General features: G+C 42.1%; 1 protein-coding gene across 1 annotated transcript; it reads left to right on the top strand.

Moving 5' to 3' along the window:
- The first annotated feature begins 1,509 nt into the window (after positions 1 to 1,509).
- Positions 1,510 to 22,073, top strand: CRTAP (cartilage associated protein). Its single transcript, XM_023919481.2, has 7 exons — positions 1,510 to 2,179; positions 5,588 to 5,737; positions 6,341 to 6,512; positions 9,002 to 9,130; positions 10,050 to 10,195; positions 12,193 to 12,276; positions 21,373 to 22,073. Exons 1-7 carry the CDS (start codon positions 1,733 to 1,735, stop codon positions 21,430 to 21,432), a joined length of 1,188 nt encoding a protein of 395 aa, XP_023775249.2. The 5' UTR covers positions 1,510 to 1,732; the 3' UTR covers positions 21,433 to 22,073.
- The last annotated feature ends 962 nt before the right edge of the window (positions 22,074 to 23,035 follow it).

Here is a 23,035-nt window from a genome sequence, read left to right on the forward strand (position 1 = left end):
CCTTTGATGTTTCATTTTGGTTTGGTTTTGGCTTTTGGTGTCTATCTTCCCACAGGAAAGAGAATCTGGGGTTCCAGGTTTCTTGGCTGTTCAAGCCTGAAGTGTGAAATAGTAACAACCACTTAGATACAACATTTCCAACACTTGCACCTGCAGGTGATTCTGGGCTCAGAAGGGCAGGCTCAGCTCAGTGATTTATGAGAGCCCCTGCTATAAAGGCAGCCACTGCAATGAAGAATCCCTGAGTAGTTCACCAGCCTCCATCCTGTGTCTGCCTCTGCTGAGAAATGTAGACAAACTGTCCAAGTATTAAGTCTTTCTAAGGAATAATTTTCTTCATGATTGGTCATTTAGGTGACACACCTACATAAGCACTGCTACTCAGCCTAAGAAAGCAAAGGGATAGAGAACTACTCTTTCTAGATCCAGAAAGCACAGGATTAAATGTCATTTAAAGGAAAGGTAAATACTGGAACTGTCATGGACTTGGGGTTGGGGTTTTTTTATTCTTTTATGGGGTGTGTGTTTTTGTTTTGTTTTTAAATACCTGTGACTTCTCAGTGTAAAATTTAAAAGAACAGACAAAAATCTGGGCCTTCACTATTTGTCTAGTTTTGAAGCCATGCTATCATTTGTGAATGGCTCTACACAAGTTTTTTCCAAGCTGGAGTGTTCTTCAGCCCCAAGATCACCACTGATCAGCACATGAGTCCACCAAGAGCAGTGGAGAGAGAGCAGCTGGTCCAACTCTGTGAAATCTGAGAGGTTGCATATTGTTATATTGCAAATGATCTCTATGTGTCAGACTGAAAGAACAATTCTAACAAATGGCTTGATTAGATTAGGAACTTTCAGATTCTTTGGATCTGCAGCCACAGCTTTTCTCGCTTACTAATGATTACTAATTATCAATGTAGCTGGACATCAGCAAATGCCCCAAAGCACTGCACAGAACCAGTGGAGGACACACTTGGCATTCTATTGCTCTATAACTTGCATTTGAAGTATACTTATCTGGCAAGTATCCAAAAAAGTGCAGAACCACTTTCCTTATAGATCTTCCACGTTATTTTTCCTCAGGAAACCAAACATCAAACAGCAACAAGAGGCAGAAAGAGTACTTACAATTCTGCAACGCCTTCTAACATCCTATCTAAAACTCCAGTTTCAAGGGAAATAATGCCCAGAACTCTAGGAGTATTCCAACAATGCTCTTCATCACAACAGGAATGCGTGAACCCATGTCACAAGTTTTGTAGATAAACACACACCAAAAAAATTTGAAGGGTACAAGAAATTGCTTTAGAGCACTCATTTTCCTAACAAAACCTAGATTGTGGACGGCAGAAAAAGCAAAACACATTAATGAAGTTTCTTTGCGGAGGTGACTGCCTCTGGCAGCAGCTCCGGCTCCGGCCGGGCAGCAGCACCGAGGGCGGCCGGAGGAGCCGGCGCTCCGCCCCGCCGCGGCCGGGCTCCCTCCCCGGGGCCGCCTCTCCCTCCGCCCCGGTCCCGGGACCGCCTCTGCCCTGCCTTCTCCCCGGCCCACCCGCTTTTCCCTCCCCTCCTCCCGGCCCGGGGCCGCCTCTCCGGCCCTGCGCCCCGCCGGCGGCAGCGACGTGGTGCGGTGCTGTGCGGTGCTGTGCGGTGTGTGCGGTGCTGTGCGGTGCTGTGCGGTGCTGTGCGGTGCTGTGCGGTGCTGTGCGGTGTGCGCGGTGCCGGAGGCTCAGCCATGTGGGTGGCGGCGCTGCTGGCGCTGCTGGCGGCGGCGGGGGCGCAGTACGAGCGCTACAGCTTCCGCAGCTTCCCTCGGGACGAGCTGATGCCGCTGGAGTCGGCCTATCGCTACGGGCTGGACCAATACAGCACCGAGAACTGGCCCGAGAGCGTCAGCTACCTGGAGGTCAGCATGCGGCTGTACCGCCTGCTGCGGGACAGCGAGGCCTTCTGCCACCGCAACTGCAGCACGGCCGGGCAGCCGCCCCCCGCGGCCCGCGCTGCCCCCGGCGCGGCGCTGGAGGAGCTGCGCCTCCTGTCCGGGGTGCTGCGGCGGGCGCAGTGCCTGCGGCGCTGCAAGCAGGGGCTGCCCGCCTTCCGACAGGCGCAGCCCGGCCGCGACCTGCTCCAGGAGTTCCAGCGCCGCGAGCCCTACAAGTACTTGCAGTTCGCCTACTTCAAGGTGAGAGCCCCCCTCATCCCGCCCCGCTCCTTGATCCCTCCTCCTTTCTCCTCCCGCCTCTCTGCCCTGCCTCCGCTCCCCCCACCTCTGTCGCGGGCTCTCCTCTTCAAAGTCTCGCCTGGTGCGGTGGTGGAGGGGAACAGCATGGTGTGTCCCAGGACAGTCTGGACAGACCCCAAGTGCCTGGTGCACCCAGTGCTAGAAAAGCCTCCCGTCATGCCGACCCCTCGCCTGGCCCTTGGAGCAGGTTACTCTGGGCCACGACCTCATTCCTCATCACTTTCTCCACACCACTTGTCACCTGCCTCATCTCTATTTCTTCCCTGCCCCTGGTCAGTCCTTGTTCCCCTAGGCTGCCAACCCTATACTTTGTAATCCTCTCCTTGACAAGCTTTTCTGTTGTTTCATCCCACTCCTGTAACCCACAGTGGGATTAGTGTGTGCGTTGTCTTTCCCCTGCTTACCCACATACCATCCAGCTCGCTCTTCACCCGTTTTTTACAGCTCATCCAGCATGTCCCTGAGAATCAGCCCTTCCAGCTCTTCCTTGACATCCAGCCACCGGACACTGCCTTTGTGTTCGGTAGCTGTGTCATTCCTGCCCCTCTCATCTTTCCATCTGCCTTACTTGCTAACCTTCTCTGGAACCTTTTTCAGACTCTTCGTGTCACAGCTCTGCTATTGCAAACGATCTTCACTGCTTCTCCTTCAGCGTGTCCACCTTCTTCACTTGCTCGTTTCTGGTCCAGTTCTCTCAAGTGCAGCAGCCCCCAGCCTGTGACTTGCAGATAGCCTTGTGCCTGGAAAACTCCAGTTTCATTACAGCTGTGAAAAGGAATGAAGCAAAAATTGGCTGCTGAAGTGGGACACTATAATGCTAGCCCTGCAATGGTATTTACCTTTTGCTCTTTGGTCAGCCAAGACGGGGAACACTCTTAACAGGTTTCATCCTGTTTTTCTAGCTTCTTGTCATTCTTCTTTCCAGGATCTATTTGATTATTTTCTCCCTTCTCATGTTCACCTTCTGATCTCTATATCAAGGTCCGTCTCTCCTGCCATCCCCTCAGATACTGCAATTATTTGCATTTGAAGTAATCAGGGCCTCTCTGTGGGGAGGAAACAAGCTGAGCTCTTTCATTAGATTTTCTCTTTTAGGGATTCACTGCTAACCTACTCCCGTATTCATTACATAGGGTTGTATGCTTGTGCACTGTTTTGAGATTGCCTCTTGAAAGCACACGTCTTCTAAAACTGTTGCTGTGTCCTGTTTTCAGGAGTGCTGTTTTCTCAGCAGTTTTTCCAAACAGATGCAGGGAAGTGTGCTCTCATAAAACCAGAACAGTATCCACAAGCACAGTATCACATTGGCGTCCAATGCCTTCCCTGACACCATGCAAAAGAACTTGATACATTAAAGCCTCTGCCTTTTCTTTTCACTGAGAGGGCAGGAATTCCTTGAATTCTCAAAGCCATATATGGATACCAAAATGACATCACCACAAATGTTGCCTCTTCTTATCTTAACTATTAATTCCCCCCTTGTGGCACATACAAAGTTTGCAATGTATGGATAATACCAAGTATCTTTTCTTCTTACCATTTCAAATACAGTCAAGTAACTGCCAGGTAGGAGTGTGAGAGGGAAATTGGAGGAATCCCTCCCCCTCCCTTTAAACTCTTTTTTCAATCACATTTGCATTAAGTTTGAGCAGCCTAGTTTGGTGGGTTTGCCTTTAGTGTCTGTTGTTTATATTGTGTTTCATACTGGATTTGTAGCGCAGCTCCAAGCCCTTATCTCTCGGGGAGTTCTGAATGGGCCTTCTAGAGCTACAAACTGCTGCATCCGTAGGACTTTTTCCTGGCTGGGGTTTCTGCAGAAGGAAACTTCCCCCCTTCCCCCACCCCTCCACCCCCTCAATGGCATTTATAGTAGAGGAAGAAGTGGGAGGAAAATGCTTGATGTAATTTTTCGGAGTGACCGCATGTGTATTCAGGTGGGCTCCACAGAGAAATTTGCCACGTTGTAAGATTCTGGGAGTAGCTTTTCCTGCGCTGCTGCTTGCTCCTCTGGAGGGAGCTTTCTCCGAGCCACTGAGCTCACTTAGGAGTGTGTTTCTACAAAACCTTTCATTTTTTTCAAAGAGATGAAAATAGAAACCAAGGGTGAATCATGAGCCTAAGCAAAAATGAGACTTGTCAGCCTACCAAGGAAGCGGGGTTACAGCTACAGCACGAAAGAAACCAGGCATTTGACGAAAGTGCAGCTGAGATTTCCCTTTGCATTTAGCAGGGTCTAGGCTGAGTGGAAACACATAGTTTTGGGACAGCCAGGAAGGGCAGCTGGCAGAGTTCCAGTGCTGGGCCACTGCTAGCGGCGCAGCAGCAGTGCGTGGGTTGAAGTCTTGCTCGTGTGCAGCCGTCTCTCAGGTTCCTTTCTGAAATGAAAGGGCAGCTTCTGTGGATGCAAGCAGAAGGCTGTGTGTGCACATGGGCCTGGGATTCTTGCTTGTTTCCAGCATGTGCTGCCAGCAGCTATTTCACATGTGAGCTATTTCACTCTGTATCGCCTGTACATCAATACACTGAGTGGGCTGATGTGGATCTTGGCCTAGAAAAGAGATTTTAACATTTCACAAATACCCCAGACCTTTGCTTACTCTCTCACTCTCCTAAATATGTGCATATATACTATGTAAATTATGAAAATATGCATGTGTATATATAAAATTTAAAAAAACATAAGTGGCATGCACACAGAAGTGCATAGGTGTTTGGTACATGCAGTTGTAAATGAGAAATGAACACTTCACAAAGTATATCTAACAGGGATTAAAGTTTCTTGAAAAATGGGTGCAGAAAATTGCTTTAGGACACAATTTTTGACCAAGTCTCTGCAGTATGCTCTAACTTTGTAATGCCACCAGGAAAATATATTATAGTAATAATGTCCTCTGTGCCGCTAGGCAAAGAAGTGACATAAACACATACAAACAATGATGACTCCTGACCAGTATCCATAGGTTAGCATCTGTACTTGCTCTGAGCTTAATCCCTCCCAGGAGCCCTGATATAGACTTTTGCTTTGTCAGCTCTATGTACAGGGGAGGGCAAGGGGAAAAACCTAATATTTTTGATTTACAGCAGTCATCTATACTGTCTGCAAGAATATTAGACTTCTAAAGTTAAAAAAAAATTTGCTCATAGTGATGCAGCTGGGAGTAAAACTGGGAAGAATTACATCAGTTTTACTGTACCATTGTATCTGCTGAGACTGTGCTCTCAGTAGATTTGTGAATATAGAGAATGCAGGAAAATTCATTGACAAAACTAGGAACTTTTGAACTGTTTGGGTTTTCTTTTCTCCTGCTAATATTTTTTTAACATGTTCTTTTCCTTATCCCTGTTTAGGCTAATAATCTTCCAAAAGCTATTGCAGCAGCTCACACATTTCTTCTGAAGCATCCAGATGATGAAATGATGCAAAGAAATATGGCCTACTATAAGAGCATACCTGATGCTGAGGAGCATATTAAAGACTTGGAGACAAAGCCTTATGAGGTATGCTTTTTATTCAGGAGAGTTGGCTCTTTTGGTACTGTTCTATTACTCCTCATCTGGTGAGATGCAGGGATCTCATTTGCTTATGTGTTCTCAGTTCTTAATCTCCCTCTTTTTGTCATCTCAGTCATCTTTGTTCTGCCTTCTTGCTGTATTCAGTAATTCTCACCTCTCCTGCACTTCATTGTTCCACAAATGAGTCACAGCAAATCAGACAGATGTGTACCCGAAAGCTGCTACATGTAGATCACTGCTGGAGCTAAGCAGGTGCCTAGTTAGCCAAATTCATGAGTGCTGTAGTGGCACAGCTGAAAATAGCTCAGACATTTGACTTCAAGATTCCATTGAATATCTCTGTCACAGCCTGTGCTCTAGACTCACACCGTTACTTCTCTCCAGCAGGCTTTTCTTCTGATTGGAAATTGAATTACATACTCTACTCTATAGGAGATACCTGTTAAAATCCTTTAGTCTCCTGTATTTATATCCATCTGGAGAGCAGCTCATACAGTCATCCAGAAATGTGGAGACATCATTTACTGTATTTGAGTTTACACAACACTTCTCACAGCTACTGCTGATTCATTCCTGCCAATTTTTCAGAATCTCTTTGTCAGGGCTGTGAGAGCGTACAATGGCGACAATTGGCGGACATCCATCTCGGACATGGAACTGGCTCTTCCAGATTTCTTCAGAGCTTATGATGACTGCATAGCAGCCTGTGAAGGCTCCCGAGAGATCACAGATTTTAAAGACTTCTATCTTTCCATTGCAGGTGAGTGGTTAGGACACAGGAAGGAAAGATGTCTCCAAAGTGCATCACAGTTTTTTCATAGGATTGGTTACCCAAGTCCTGTTCCTCAGTTTAGGCCAGTAGGAGCTTATTAGATTCACTGAAAACTGCTTGAATTCTGGTTTACTTTTTTCCTCTCTTCAGTAACATAAATGAGATCTATCAGGAAGTCAGAGCAGAGATATTACATTAGCATGGAAGTTCTGTGTCAGAGCAACATAGATGTGTAAATAATAGCTGCTCCATGTGGGTAGCAGTGGTCATCCACCCAGGTCTCTTGATCATCATCTCAGTATCAGTTTGGCCACCTTTGGGGCTCAATGGTTAGCCTGCCTTTGGAATCAGCTTTGTGGTTTGTGTAGGTCTGGTGAGCTGTGTCTCCTTTCTCATAAGTATGGCAAAGTTCTGTTGGCTATTTTTAATCTTTCCTACATTAGAGTTTTACTAGTAGGTAACATATGTATTTTGTGTGTATAGCCAAAAAAGAAAAAAAAATCCATTGCTTTGCAAAGGAAAAGGGACATCAACTTTTTAAATTGTTGTCAAAATGTCACGTACACATTTCTTTCTCATGCTCTTTGGCAGTGAAAGGAACAAGTAATTTCTCTGTCAGTGCTCTGACAGCTCAGTGCTGTTGACAATATTTTTGTGGGGAACACCTGCATGTTCTCTCAATAAGCTTAGAAATTCTCTTCCATTTTTTATGTTTTATGTTGCCCTAAGGAAAAACATACTGACTTTTTGTCCTGAAGCCATAATATGTCTTGGTGAGGGGAAACTTTTGGGGAAGCATGTTTACACAAGAGCAGCTTCAGTTTCTCGTGCTCATGGTGTGCAGCTGGTATCCACCAGCACAGCTGACATGGAATAGCTATTGCAGGCTATTCCTCAAGCCTTGACTTGCTCTTGGGCAAAACAGGCAATTTGCTATCCTGTCTAGGATAGCAAATATGGAGTGGAGCACAAATCACAAGTGGTAAAACAAGGAACATAGACTTTCTTTTCCAGTGGGTCAGAGCTCTGACATCAGGACAATTCCCAAGGCACTGTAAGGAGTAGTTGTCTGTGCTCAGCTGTGATTGACACTTACTGTCACCCTTCCTCTTCCTCTTTGGAAGGAAAGGACAACTCCCAGCAGTAGTGATGGCAAGGAAAGGTAGGAATTACTTCATGATGTCACCATGGCCATGTTCATACATTTCAAGTATTTTGGTCTTGAGATAAGAATGTTCACATTTATTTGCACTGCCTGGGCTGAATCGTGCTTGTGTTCCAGGGAGAGATATTCTGCCTCCAAGGGTCTGCATGAAGCAGATGTAGCAGTAAGTGTTAACCAGAAGTATTTGGGTCTTGCACTAGGTATGTATTTATTCCTGAGCAGTGAGTTATGTTAGGAAGCCAGCTGTCCTCATTGTGTGGGATCATTTCACTGAGGGACTCCCATCTCTGGCTTTAACTGCTGGCTGGAATTGAACACCACTGTGTCTGGAAATTCCACTGCTCTTATAAAAGATGGGTCTGGTAATTTCATTAGGCCAGTTATTTTTAGTTAGTTTCAGCAGTTATTTTTAGTTAACCTTAGTGTTCTTCATGTTAGCAGTTTTCAGGGATGAAAAGTGTTCTTTTGTCTTGGTCAGAAATATGCTGCACAGGCTTAGCTAACTTGCTTTCACCTGCCAAATGTGGCTAACAGGGAAACTAAGACTTTAAAATATTTCTTTTCAGTGCTGTTGATGAATATGATATATCCAGAAAATGCTTGAAACTTTTTGCTGGAAGGTTTTCTTCTTTATTCTTTTATTCTTTATTCTTGAAGATAAAATCACTTACAGTCCTATATTGCATTATATATAGAAATTTTTAGACTGGGTAAGCTTGTGAACTTACCTGTTTCTGTCTGAAAGTTTTTCTGTGGTAAGCAGCATATTCTCCTCTTTCTTCTCTCTTGAAACATCCAAACTCTGGGCCCATAACACATCCATCTCTGGAGGTTTATTTTGCAATCACCTTCTGTGTCCGTTTGTGACACAGTTTTACTCAGCAGCATGGGGACCTTATTTGTGCAATAATGTAGTGAAATTACAGAGGCTTGCAAAATTTAGGAAAGGAAAGAAAGCACTGTTACGTTTACAGCTAGGAAATAATGCAGTACTGTGTAGTAGTCTGTAAAACCCACCACCACATGCTGCCTGCAGGTGTCAGTGAAACCTAAGTGCTCGGTTCTCTGGAATTCCAGCTTTGATGCCTTGAAAGTCAGCCGTACAGATTTTTACAGAAGGGCCTAGTACCAGCACTTGATTCATACTTCAGATGGAGTTGTAGATTCTCAGTACTTCCAAACAGCAGGATCCAGATGCACAGGACCCAGGAGAGCATTATAAGGCCGAAGTTTAGTGGGTGACTAATGGGAGAGATTATTACAATTCACTCTGTGCCATCCATATCCTCTGTTGCTGTTTTCTTCCTTCCAGATCATTATATTGAAGTCCTTGCATGCAAAGTGCAGTGTGAGAGCAATCTGACACCCATTATAGGAGGCTTTGTCGTTGAAAAATTTGTGGCCACCATGTACCATTACTTGCAGTTTGCATATTATAAATGTAAGTAGTGATTTATTTTGCTTAAATATTGCTCATGTTGGATGATGTGGGACAGATTCCATTCATCATCTTTTCCCTCTAATTTTATGCTTTAGAATGTAGGTAGTAGCCTCCATAATCTACATTTTAAACTGTTCTGGGACAGAAAATCTAAGTTTCCTGATGTCTTTTGCTCCCTGTTGTCACTGTAGTTAACATACATGGGACAGAATTTCTTCCACAGACAAACCTACGGAGTATTTAATAGTATTTGCTTTTTCCTTGTGGATTCTTATCATCCTCTTAGAATGGGGCTAAATGGGCTTTGAAGAAAGAGGGGACCACTTAACAGAAATTGTAGTGTTTGGTGCTCAGTGATGACATATTTGATACGTAAATTAACCAGTGAAAGTTGTGGTTTCTTGAGGAGCTGCTTGCACTGTAAAGAACACATTACAGCTGTAAAGAACCCTTACAGCTGTTCCTGCAGGCTCCAGTATCAAAGGGAAGACACATCAGCCACTAATAACTCTTTCTTGTGTTGTTTGACTACACACTTTACCTTGACCCTTCCCTCTTTATCAATCCTAATAGAGAAGTAAGGAGGGGTTTAATATATTTTTGTTTGTTTTTTAAATAAATATCCCAGTGTGTATCACCAAGCTGTGTGGTGATACTGGGATACCTGGGGGTAGCATTTGGTTAGGATTTTCATAGAAAACCATCAAAGGTTGATGATGAATTGATTTTTGAATCATGGCCGTATGTGTTTCAGAACACAAAAATAGCATATCATTTCTGGGGAGCAATTTTTTTTTCTCTATGCAGCTGATGAGGAGGTAGAGTATGGGCTGTGTTTGAGTTTTCCAGAGCTTATATAATAGTAGGAGTTTGTTCATTTACCTTACCTTGGTTTTTTTGGTGTGTGTTTATTAATTAGTGAATGACATGAAGAATGCAGCTTCTTGTGCTGCTAGCTACCTTCTGTTCGACGCAAAAGATGAAGTAATGAAACAGAACATGGTCTATTACCAGTACCACAAAGACAAATGGGGACTTAAAGAGGAGGATTTTCAGCCCAGATCGGTAGGTCAATTACCTAAAATGCCTTCTAGACAGGTTTCAAATATTTCTCTAATAATATAGTGGGAAAATGCGGGAGATCTGCTGATTCTGGAGTTCAACACATCCTGTTTTATTAAAATCATATAGAAAGTTGTACACAGAGGTGTAGTGTGTAATGTAAACAGTGAATGTCATTATAACTCTTCCCTTGCTGTTGAAATGTACTACAATAGCATATAAGATATGATGAGAAGTAAACTCCTGGTACCTCTCTGACACTTAGGCATATTTATATCTTTATGTACCTCTATAAATGAAGCAGCTGGCCCCTGAAATCTCTGGTGATGAAATCTCTGAGTGACATTCAGGCTTTTGTGAATCATTATTTGCCAACACATAGTTGCCCACTCGCTTGTTATTTTGGGTTCTGTGGGCATTGGAATGTGTCTGAAATTGGTAACTCCAGCTAAACTGGCTTTCCACTTACTCCATTTAGAATACAGTTGGGTGGATGAGGATGGAAGAAGGCTCAGGACTGTATTGCATCTAATTATCTAGATCAAAATGCTTGCTGCAAAGAAGACACCAGTCCATCCAGCAACAATTGTCATCTGGCTTTGGAAAACTATTTTAAAAATAGGTTTCCATCCTGTTCTTAAATTTTTATGTGCAAGGAAATTTTACAGCCTGGATTGTGGTATCAAATTGTATTTTCCAATGTTTCTTGTTACCAGGATTTAAGTCATGCAGCTAAATTGTGACACTCAGTGACTGCTTAGGCATCAGTCATATGGGCTGTACAACTAGTTAGTCATTAGCAGTATATGTCCCACAAATTAAATTTAGTGCCTTCTAGTCATGCCTCTTAGAGCACACATTTAATTGGCACAGTGGGAACCCAGGCCTGCCCTGGCTCTGCAGGGCCAACTGAGACAAAAAGCAGCAAAAATGCATTTGGTTCTTTTAGGCAGCAGCAGCAAGTCTGAGCTCACAGGGGAAGGGGACTGCTGCTTTGTCACTGCTTTTGGGAACAGAACAGTGCTTTATAACCATGTTGGAGACAATGTTTGGTGGTGGAGGGAGTGAGGGGTAGCAAGAGCATGAAACAGCAAACCGCAGACAAATTTGGCATACATGTGCAGAGAGTGCAGAACAAGGGCCCTACACATGCACTCTGAATGTTTCATTGATAACTCCTGGAGCTGGCCACTACAGATAATTTTGTTTTAAAACACAAAATATTAAATGCACACAGCTGTATTGTACTTTGATCTATGTAGCTATAAACAGAAGTTGCTTGCTGTCCTAATCACTTGCCTGGAAAACCATAATGCCTCTGGTCTATTTCCAAAAAGTGGTAATGGGGTGAGAGCAACATTTGGCTCTGGTACAAACCTTTAGATGTTCTTGTGAAGGAGGGAGTCTCCTGTTTTCTTCCCCAAAAGAAGTTAAAGGGAGTAATCAAAGTGGATGACAACTGGTGCTCACAAATATGAGAGTGTGTGAGTGAGCTACCCTGTGCTGTCCAGGCTGGGAAGTGAGGAGGGACAGGTGAGTGACCTGGCAGAGTTTCCCTAGCCCAGGCTCAGCCTGGGGTGGTGAGTCATTATCATGCAAATCGACTCAGGGTGTCTGTTTCCCAGAACTGCCTGCTGCCATAGGCCAGCACAGGGAGACAGAGGCTTTCTCCTGTCCAAAGCCCACTGGAATGCAGGCACAGGCTGCTGCTCAGCCCTGGCAGTCTCATTCCTTACTCTCAGACTCGCCAGTGCTTTGAAACATGAGAAAGAGGAGAGTGCTTTGTTGTTGCAGTGAGGGAGCCTGTGCTTGGGAAGATCCACAGGAGAGTTTGGAATATGCTGTTTGCTGTTTCGTTTCTCAAACACTGTGAACCCTGCCTGGGGTCTACCTTTACAAGGTCTGGGTCTGACTCCACTGGGATAGTTTCAGGACACATGTGATGACTCTCCCCTGTCTTGCTACCCTAAAATAACAGAAATTTGGGGTTTTTTTGCTAGGAGGCAGTTCGATACCACAACATTACCACACTCCAGCTGGAAATGTATGAATTTGCAAAGGAACATCTGATGGATGATGATGAGGTGAGTTGTCTAGAAATGAAACCATGGTCAAAAAAGCAGCAATCACATTTAAAGTGAAGATGATACATAGCTGTAATTCCAGGATTTCACTAATATGGAAAAATCTTCTTGTAGCCACGACCAATTTATAATAAATTTTTCTTTGGTAAGTGGACTAAAAGAACAAACCCAAAGAACATCATGTACCATTTAAAAGAAACATGACAGAATTACCACAGAGGTGAATATATAATGCACTGAGCCCACAGGAAAAAAAGGAAACCTAGTTTTTGAGTTGTAGCACCAGGGGGCAGAGAAATTGTGTATATATATTTAAACCAAATGTTTTTCTGGATTTGGTGTTTTGGGGGGGCTGGAGGGGGTGTAGATTTATTTTTTTTTTTCTGAAATGTTGTCTAAATTAGATTTAAAGGTCCTTATGATTTTGTCCAGAAGTAACCACCTAAATTGCAATTTTTGTCCAAAGGAAGTCTTGTTATCTGTTATTTTTTTTCTCCTCAGTGGCATTTTGGTCACCCAGTCATACTTTTTAAATGGTTGGAATTCATGGCCAAATAACATATAATGACTACTATTTACACTGGAAAATAAGTAAAAGGGATTTTTTTATTTTGGTGCAAGAAAAGTAGTTTAATTGCTGAAAGGGCATTTCCTTCCACAACTGAAATTAAAGTATAATTCATGGGAGGTTTTGGATTGCCTTTTGCTTTGTTTTTGGGTCCTTTCATTCAGAGGTTTAAAAAAAATTCTTCAGATGATGAAATGTTGCTGGCATTGACAAAGTAAGAGCTGTGCTTAGTTAAGACACGAGGCAAGGGTATCTGTAATGAGCACTGCCAAGGTCTTTTCTACTTAGAAAAGACAAAAATGGTTTATGTTAAAAAATGAAAACACCTTTGCAATTTTTATTATCCAGCACAACATAGGGAGAGAGAATATTTTACAGAGAAGTAATGTCTGTGCTGTCTTTGGTATTCTTGTGATCTGAACACAACTCTATGTAAAATTCCATTGCAATGTTACCAGAATTCAGGAAGACTTTCCTGCAGATTTTGGTAAAACCCCCTGAAAGACAGTTTAATAAGCTTGCTTTAAGGTTAAACTTAGATGAGGACTAGTCTGTATGTATTTTCATCAAGGTGTGAAACACATGAGCGCTTTTTATATTCCCATGTTGGTTTGTGCTTTGTTCATGATGTTTTCTTTTGTTAGGCATTGACTTCATTTGTACTTTTTTTCCTTCTTTTCTATCTGCTGCTTCAAAGCCCAGGGATAAGTAATTAAGGAGGGGGTGAAGAAGTCCATTTTGAGGGTTTTCCCCATATGTTGTTAGAAGAAGGGGCTCAAGAACAATCTTCAGCCTCCAGCAGCGTGTGTAGAACAAACAAGCATTTATTTCCTGGCATTCATTCCTGTAGCCCCTTTCACCAGGGCAATTACAAATGACCTAGCAATCTGCAGGAGGGTGGTGCAGTGCAAACCTCAGTTTGACTTTTGGGCTGACAAGGAAGTCACATTACACTGGATTATATGTTTGAATCAAACAACCAAAATTACTGGGCCTGCTTATGCCACAGATATCCCTACCTCCCATTCTCTTTGTATTAGGAAAGTTACCATTCTTCTTCTCAGGGGAAAAGCTGAAGGGCCTCTGTGCCCTCCCTTGCTAGGGCCCAAAAACCTGTGAGGGATGGAGGCTGTCCATGCCTCTGGCTTGGCTCTGGCTTTTGTAGTGAACTCATAAATCCCTGGCTACCAGGACTTGTCTTTGGCTGCAGGAGACTGCCAGGGAGTGCAGACAGAGCAGGAATAGCACAAAGGTAAAACCACTACCTTGCAGTTTCTGCTCTATGGGCAGGACCTGGTAGTATAAGTGGAATTTTTTATTTTGTTTAATATTTCTCCTGGCACAGATAGAAAAGTTTGTTCCATAGGAATGTTGAAAACTGATGAAAACCCCAGATAAGGCATTGCAGTAAAAACTTTATTAAAAATTGTTAAGGATGGAGGCAAGCTCTCTTCTAAGTGCATTCTGTTTATTTAAACCATGTGCTTGTTGGGCCTTAGGCCATACCTTCTGTGAGTTTCTGTGGTCCATATTTGCTGTTTGTGAAGTGGCCAGTAAGACAGCCCACAAGATAATCTGCAGAAACAAAATAATTCTTTTTCCCTTGACGGAAGCGAAAAGATTGATGTGGCAAGAGGATTCCTTCCTATGTGAGTGTCATTATTTTCATGTGGAGAATCTCATTTTATTCAGACATCTCAGCGCTCCTGTATCCCAGATCATCCATGTGTCTTTCTAAATCCCACTAGCAAAGTGAGTGAAAACATTTGGCTTCCTCAGGAATACATAGCAGTAATTGCAGAGGCTGGAACAGGCAGTAATGGTTTTTGCATATGTTACTACAAGAAATACTGTCCTGCTTGTGTTACTCTATTAATGTTTTTCCACAAGGAAATGAAAAACTCTTAATTCAAACATTTAACACAGTAGAGGTGACAGCATATTAGTGCCAGCTAATTTTAAGAAAAAGTAATTATTCTTAAATATCCTCGCAGTTTTCCACAGGGAAGTTAAAAGAACATTACAGTGTTGTCATCTTAGTTGGCCATGGATAGACAAGCTTCTTGATTTCTGTTCAGATGTGTAATGCATCAAGGCTATCATGGATACAGCTCCTGGTACTGCACAGATTTAAGTGGCACACTGAAATGCAGTTAAGAGCCAGACAGTTGGTGTAGATGTAACTCCAGCACCACACTGATTGTATGAGACGTGTTTTTGGCCCATAAAGTCAGCGTTCTTATGGAATTTTTTTTTTTGAGGGGGAGGATAGCTACTTAGCTGTTCTAAATTACATAAGAACCACAAGTATTTGGCAGGGATGAGCCTACAATGTGATTTTTCTTTCAGTACTTAATCAGTAGGTGAAAAGCTGTTGGCAGCTTTGACCCACTTTTTTTGACATCTTTCTTTTTATTTGTATATAGTGTGTGTCCCATTTGTGTAGTGGTTGAAATTAAGATGCTCTGTGTTTCATCACATCCATGTAACGCAAAGAGGAATAAGTACTGAACTAATGTGACTGGTGGAAAGAGGACATAAGGAATAGCATCAAAACACAAGGGCCCCAGTGGAGTGCTGATAGCAAATAGTAATCTGAATTCAGCCTATTTTTCTGTTTGGGAATGGCTAACAACATACTTTGAGCTTTATTAACTCCTTGCATGTGTTCAAATGATTTACACAAGTGTGCTTGTATCAGCAAGTTGTAAGTGCAGACCTGTAAACCCTGCCCTGCTTGTGACCTCAGACCAGCACAGCTCCAACAGCACTGCTGCCCTGAGAAGAGCTGGTGGCAGCTGCCTCAGAGAGATTTGCCAGCTAATGGGCAGTGTTATGGTCCCTGTTCAACATACACTTTTTTAAAGAAAAAGGAAGATGAGGTGATTTTGGTTGTTTTCCATCATCATTTTCTAGTGGAGATTTTTCCCATATGGCTGGGTCTTTCTGCTTTCTCCTCTTGTTTCTGCACCACTGGATATGTGTCTGGGTCTAAGGTGTTCCTGCTCCCATTTATGCTGCTTTGCATGGGAAACTGCCAGCATGGTTGGGCTTAAATGGCAGGATGGCCCCAAGCTGCAGGTAGTGGCATTAGGAGGAACTCCTACTGCCCAGATTCTCTTAGACTTCTGCATGCAGCAGAAAGCAGGCCAGAGAGCATAATTAGAGCTTGGAAACAAGGCCACTGGAAGTCTTCTGCTCTCTGTGCAATTGGTTCAATGCTGAAGTCCCTCTGCAATTGGGTTGACTCATGTTTTATAGGCATTATAAATATGTTAAGAGGAGAGCACATTTCTGTTTTACTGTAAAATACTACTGTAATAAGTGTAGTGTACTGTAATCTCCCATAATATACGGGAAAAGAACAGTTAAAGGTTCAGAATATATTATTAAAATGCAACGGGAAAATATTTGAGAAAGTAGTTAATGTTCATGTAAAAAAAACAACTAAGCTCTCTTAATACTGAAAAAAAAAAAAAGCCCTAAAAGTATGTGGCAGTTGGTCACACTGTGGACTATGTATCTGAAAAAGAAATAAGTTACAGGCCAAATAATTTTTCTGCACAAAGAATTGAGTGATTTTCTTATTTTTTCCCCAGCTAGAATGTGAGGAATGTCCAGCCTGGACTGTCCAGCTCATGGAAGTTCTGGCAGGGCTTTGAGGTGGTCACAGTGAACTCTCAGGTTTTAACTGAAGGTTAGATCAAAAAACTCTTGGTTTCTCTTGGTTGAAGGCTGAATAAACCTTTCAGGCTGAGCCACTCATTGACACTTGCCTTACTGTTACTCCGAAATAATGTTTTCCCCCTCCAAAACATTGCTGGCCAGTGGGCTGTGTGGTGTGTATGTGCAGGCTCTGCCAGGTCCATGAAGCAAATGTCCTCCACAGTCATCTGTATCAGGTATCTGTCTTCGCTCTTGCAAGGTGATTATTTGTTCTTGAACAAAATCTGCTGGTTTTCATAGCCTAACCCTTGTGATTACTCCCATTACTTACTAGGACAATAATTAATTATAAGGCAGCTAGCTCCTCACCTAGAGGCCACCCTTTTCACCACATCCTGGTCACCTACACTCAGTACATGCGGGAATCAAATCTGTTACTCTCACTGTTGAACATGTCTCCAAACATTGAGGTCTTTGAACTTCAGCAAAATTTGAATTTTTGCTCTGAAGGACAACTGGGGGACGTTTTGTGGGTTAAATAGTTTTCTTCTAGGTCACAGATTCTAAGGAAACAAAGATCCAGCCAATTCTTCATGCTCTGTGGGTTGTCTCTTAAGGCTGTTGGATGAATTAGAATACAAGCTGTTTCCTATCCATTCCCTGGTAATCATACATAAAAGCATGCTCATAATAATAATAATAATTTTCTGTGGATCTGAATTCATTCTAGACCACTATCTTTTATTATCTTCTCTGTTGCTGCCCTGAAGAATGGGATATCCCACTGCAGTACACACAGAATCCCTATAGGAGAGGCCATCAGCAGATCTGCATCGGAAAGTATGGGTTATTACAAGAAAGCTAATTGTTTCCCATAACTTTTACAGTCCATACTGAGAAAGGACAGAACAGATTACAGGTGGAAGCAAGGACCCATGAATGATTAATGCTTGCATTTGCAGAAGGCAATCATTGCAAGCCATGGCAAAGTGTCTGGGTCTGTCAGGGCAGTGCAACTGCTGCTTGCTACTGTTTTTAAATGATGCTGTTGAAAGAAAAGTTAGTGCTGGACCATCAGCCTCAAGTGTGCCGTAACTGAGCCAGGTGCTCATAGCTCTTCCTCTCTGTTGTTTTATTTTAATAGTTGGCCAGGAGTCTCCAAAGTACAAATGTTTCTCAAAAAAAGCTGTGTTTTATGACTGTGAATGTGACATTTAACTGTGCATGAGGAAGAGCCTGGCCCAATGTATATCATGGTCTTGGACACTCAGTACATTGAGCTACTAAGTGAGGAGTTTTACATTCTTCTCCTTTTTAGTTCTTTGTTTTGTTTTGTTTTGTTTTTTTGTTTGTTTTTTTTCCCCAGGCTCTAGCTTCTCTTATGATGGTGCCCCAATCTCACTAGCCTGGGTTACAATCTCACTAGCCTGGGTTAGCTTACTCAGAGTTGACCAAGAATTCTGTTTTAAAATTAAAATATAATAAATTTTTTATTATAATTCACCTACTCACATACTCTCTTAAAACCTTCTTGAATTAACTACTGTGGCACAAAACTTGTTCTGTCTGTACCTGTGTTCAGTTGTTAATCTACACCAAGAGCGCTCACTTCGCGTATCTAACGCGAATAATTAGATAATTAGAGGTTCCAGTTGGACAGATCAGCTTCTCTGATTCCTCCTACCACTCAGACCAGTCTGGGAACATTCCCCTTTTTCTGCTCAATGTCACACCTTGCAGGCTATACCTCTCCCATCTTTTCCCATACATCCTTGATCAGTCTGATTGTCCCTGTCCACAGATTGGGAGAGGGAAGTGGTTGGTAGCACAGGGAGGGAGGCTGTGGGTGCCACAGAGCTGCTCATCCTGTGCCTGGCAAGCCTGGAGGACACGACTGTGACCAGAGGAAATGCTTCCCTGCAGCTGACCAAGCAGCCCACGTGTGTATTTGCCACTTGTTGGCTGCCTAAGTATCACTCATGTGATAATATCACTGGTCTGGCAACAAACTCTTCTCTTCCTGAGCTCAGCCACACTTCACATCCTGATTTCCTACCTAGCAGCCAGGTATCTGCATCACCTTTTGGGCCATGGGTTGCTCACCGTGACTTACATCAGCACCGGTGTGTTTCTGGTACCTGCCTTGGAGCTGGTGGTCCTACTGCCCTCGAGTAGCTGGCAGCAGAAGGAATTATGGGTTTGCAGCCGACTTTGCATGGAAAATTGGATGTTCTTTCTGTAATAATAGGGAGGAGCCGAAGAGCACAGCAGGTGACAGGGGGGACTCTGTCTCACTGAGGGAGTAAATCGTATCAAAGACTCATTTCAGACTCCAGGTCTGCAGGCATAGATCAGCACCAAGTTCCTAGATAGGATTTTTCCCCTGGAATGAGCACCTGTGGAATGTGTACTGAGTTCAGCCACGCTGAATGTCTGGTGCAGTGTGAAGTGAGTGCTAATGGGACAAGGACAGTGATCACCCTGGTGACAGCTGCCAGTGTGACAATGTGATGGCCTCCTCTGAGGCAACGTTATCACCTTTTCATTGGGCTGCCAACCACTCTACTGACAACTTGGAAATATTTTAAGTTTTGATTGTGAAGGCTCAGGCAAAAATATATTAACTGGGGTTTTGTTTAATCTGGAGTTTTTTGCCTTTTCTAAAATAACCAACAGGCAATTATTCAGTTGTATTACAGAATATTTTTTATATATTGTTTCAGTAACTATTTTTATATTTTTGCCACATTTCAACCTCTCTTATTCCTCAGTACATCTAATTAGACCACAACAGCTTCTGCAATGCTTTCCATTAGAGCTCAGTTTCAGACACTAGATATTTCAGATTTCAGGTTTGTTTAGGGATTTTTTCCTAATATTGTTGCATTTAAATATCCTTTTTAATTTCTTACATGTTTCTGGATTTGAAAACATGCCAGAAATAAAATCTTGAATTTTATCTGTATGTTGTGTGTCTTCTGAAAAATTCTATCTTAGTGATGAGTCTGCCAGTAATATGAATTTGGTTACTTAAATCTTATGAACAAATTCAAGGCACAAAAAAATTGCCATCCTTCAGGACTTGCTAAAATCACGTAATAGCTGCAAAATCTCAGTGGTCTTTTGAGATGGAGCTGTGAAGCAGGGAGCAAGAACAGCAGTTATTTCAGCCAGCTTTCCTCCTGCTTTTATTTTTGTTTGCTCAGTTTCATTATTTTTCTCCCAGCTAGTCATGCCTCCTAAAAGTGCAATGTTGATACTTTTTAATCACAATATCCATAATACCATTATTGTATTAAAAATAGACAAAATTTCTCTGTTTCCTCTTACTGTTTTCATTGTCAGAGTTTTGATGCCCTTTTCTGACCAGACTAGAAAACAGTAAAATTTTGAGTCTCAGAATGTGTCTAGAAGATGCTGTCTTTCTAAGGAATGCCTATTTAGACAAAAATGTGCTAAAAATGTAATTGGGATTGTAAACATCAGTTGAAGAGACTCCGAAGCCTAACTCCTACAGTTCACAGAGACTTGGAATGGGTGGTGAAGGAAAGAGGGAAAATGAGCATCCAAACAAGGATGACTTGCTTTCAAGGAAACTGGTGTAAGTTCTCATTAATTTAAATATGAGAGTGAGTATGAGGTGATCAGGTTTTCCAACAGAAAATTACCATTTGTTCTGGAAAAAACCTAAACGACCTCTTAAGACCTTTTTAGACCACAGGTTTATGTCAATAAAGAAAGGACAGAAAGGTTTAAAGAAAACAGAGTTAAATTAGGAGTTTATCAGAGCATTGTAGTTACTAGAGTAAAAGGATGGAAATGTAGCATCTGAGTGTCTCTACTTTTAAGTTGTTTCAAAAAGTGAGGATAGGCACAGGTATTCCCACAGGGTCTCCCCTCGCAGGCAGTGTTTCTGAGCTGTGCATGGAAGGCAAACCAGAAAATGCTGGTGTTTCTGAGAATGTCAGCAGACAGGCTGCTGCAGTCAGTTTTGAGTGGTTTGAGATGCTGCTGCACATTTACTGCTTTTCACCACTGAAGGTGTTTCCTTGGCCTGATCACAGAAGGTTTTAGCTCAGTTACCATAGTTTAGTTGACAACACAGTAAGTTCCAGCAATGGCTGTATCATCCCAGAGCGCTCAGGCTTGACTGCAGGAAGACATTTTACTAAGCTATAATAGGACATAGAACTATCTTAGGAGTAGTTTAAATAAGGTTGGATTGTTAGATTGTGTTAGTGCCCTGTGTTAGCAGAGTGAAGCTTGTAAGTTTTCTGGTCTGAATCTAAATCCAGTATATTTGTTTCCAGTATGGAAAACATTCTGGTATCTCTGGTTCTTCACATTTTTGCTGCATTGAAGCATGGCTTTGTGAAGATCCGTGGTTGAAAATGGAGAAAGCGTGTGTTGAAGGGTGTGACAGGGCATGTAAACGGTTAGAGCAGACATACAAAGTTACCATTCTAGAAAATGCTTTGGCTTCAAATTTTGCAGCTTTCTAAAATTTTTTAATGTTTTATGGTATTCTAACAACTTCCTAATTTAACAGGTGCTTTAAACATTTATTCCTCTCTAAGTCTGAGGATTTCACTGTCTATTTAAGTACCTATAAAGGTACAAAAGGATGTACTGTGAAATATATAACATTTTCTCTTTTTAAAGTCTGTGTCACTGCAAGTCTTGTGCTACACCTGTATGGACCACTTACCTGCATTTTATAGGTTTGTTAGACTAGTGTCTGCATGGAGGGTGTTAAAAATATTCGGTCACCTATCATTGCAATTAATTTTTTATTAAAATAGCAGAAATTTCCCACCAATTTTGGGGGTTAATTTATTTCTGTTAAATTTAATCATTTCTAGGGTGAAGTTGTGGAATTCCTTGATGAGCTGTTAGAAGTGGAGGAAAAAAAGGAATCCTGATGCCACCACAAAGTATTTTACAGAAGTGAAGACTCACCATCACTCCTTACTATTGTTTTTGATCACCTGTAGTTCCAGTTAGATATACCTCAAAGGTGCTTCTTTAAGCTGCACTTTCTGTCCCAAGAAAATCCACTCCTGAAAGGTCACTTCCATGCTGCACTGACTCTTCTGTGAGCATGGCTTTTCACTGTGCAGAACTGGTGCACGTGAGTTTCCCCCTTGAGCTTTCTTTCCCTTACACAAACACAACAAAACAGACTGTTTCTGTTTTCTGTGATAACACTAAGGTTCCTCATTTTGGTGCTGTTCTACTAAGTTGTAGCAGTACAGCTAAATTCTCAAGAACTTTTGTCAGATTATGAACTATGGAAGACATAACAGTTCCTCTTTCTGAGCTATGAATTGTATTATTTATATATGTCTTTTTATATGATGTTGAATAAAGTGGTGATGAATCCCGGTGCACCTGAAAGATAGTAAGGTACATTGAAATAGCTGAAATAAGGTGATTAACAAAGCACAACTAATGATCTTGTAAACATTGCTTAAAGAATTCTGAAAGCAGTGTTGGTCTTTCTTGAAATCTAAATTAAATTCCACTATGTGAAACTGAGAATAAAAATAATTTTTGCTTCCTACTAGTTGTTACTCTTTCTGTTAAATAGCCTGTGGTCCCTTTTGAGGTGGGGCCAATCTTGTATTAAATACTGATAATTGATGTATTCTCCTCTGTAAAAAAATAGTTTGTGTGTTTTTTCCAGCCTGGTGGGACTATTGACATAGTTTTCATCCAAAGGTAAGTACTGGTGGAAACTGAGGTGACTTTCAGTGGAATAATGAAAAACATTTGCATGTGATTTTTTTTTTTTTTTTTTAAATTAACTGTACAGCAGTCCAATACAGAAGTATTGGTTCAGACCAAAAAAGGTATGATAGAGAAATGAATTAGTGCTTAAGTCTACTGAAGAGAAAAAATCCCCTTGAACTCAGAGAAGAATACAGGATGAAATCCTGTGCTTTCCTCTTTTGTTTTCAAGGATCAAGTCCTGCAAGTGGTTTCATCAAGGGGAGATGAGCATTCTGTGCATGTGAGCATCCACAAGAGCATTCACCTCCTATGATGGAATTGTAATTCTGCTGAGAGGAAGTGTACTACAAACCCTCTGCTTTGAGTTTTTAAAAAGGCAAAACACGGTCTACATCAGCTTGCCAAGTTGTTGCTGCTATAGTTTATATAAGCTGTAGTAGTCTACAGTATTGAGTGTCTATAGGGAATATGAAGAAGAATCCAAAGGATGAGGTTTCAGTGTCCTTCAGTATATGACAGCAATGAAGCATTTGAATTTGAGTGTAAATGATGTTTGGAAGATCAGATTGGCTTTTTTAACTGCTTTAATATTAATCACAACTCATGCACTGGAGTTGATGGGCCGACTGTTTTAATCTCAAAATGAAAATCTATCAAGAGCCTTTTAACTTTAGCAGATTTGCCCAACTCAGCTTGTGGTAAGGAGACCAGAATCTGGCTTGATGTGTGCCTTGAACTGACATAGGGTTGTACATATCACATTTCCTCGTGGTTTTGTTCTACACAATATTA

The sequence above is a fragment of the Cyanistes caeruleus genome, chromosome 1, assembly GCF_971803275.1.
Source record: "Cyanistes caeruleus chromosome 1, bCyaCae1.hap1.1, whole genome shotgun sequence".
In the NCBI taxonomy this organism is placed as follows: domain Eukaryota; kingdom Metazoa; phylum Chordata; class Aves; order Passeriformes; family Paridae; genus Cyanistes; species Cyanistes caeruleus.

Bases quoted from the DNA above. Each gene is read 5' to 3' on its own strand.
- CRTAP (XM_023919481.2), top strand. From the start codon at position 1,733: ATGTGGGTGGCGGCGCTGCTGGCGCTGCTGGCGGCGGCGGGGGCGCAG. The intron at 10,196-12,192 runs GTAGGTCAATTA...TTTTTTTGCTAG, and splicing joins AGGATTTTCAGCCCAGATCG to GAGGCAGTTCGATACCACAA. The intron at 12,277-21,372 runs GTGAGTTGTCTA...AATCATTTCTAG, and splicing joins ATCTGATGGATGATGATGAG to GGTGAAGTTGTGGAATTCCT.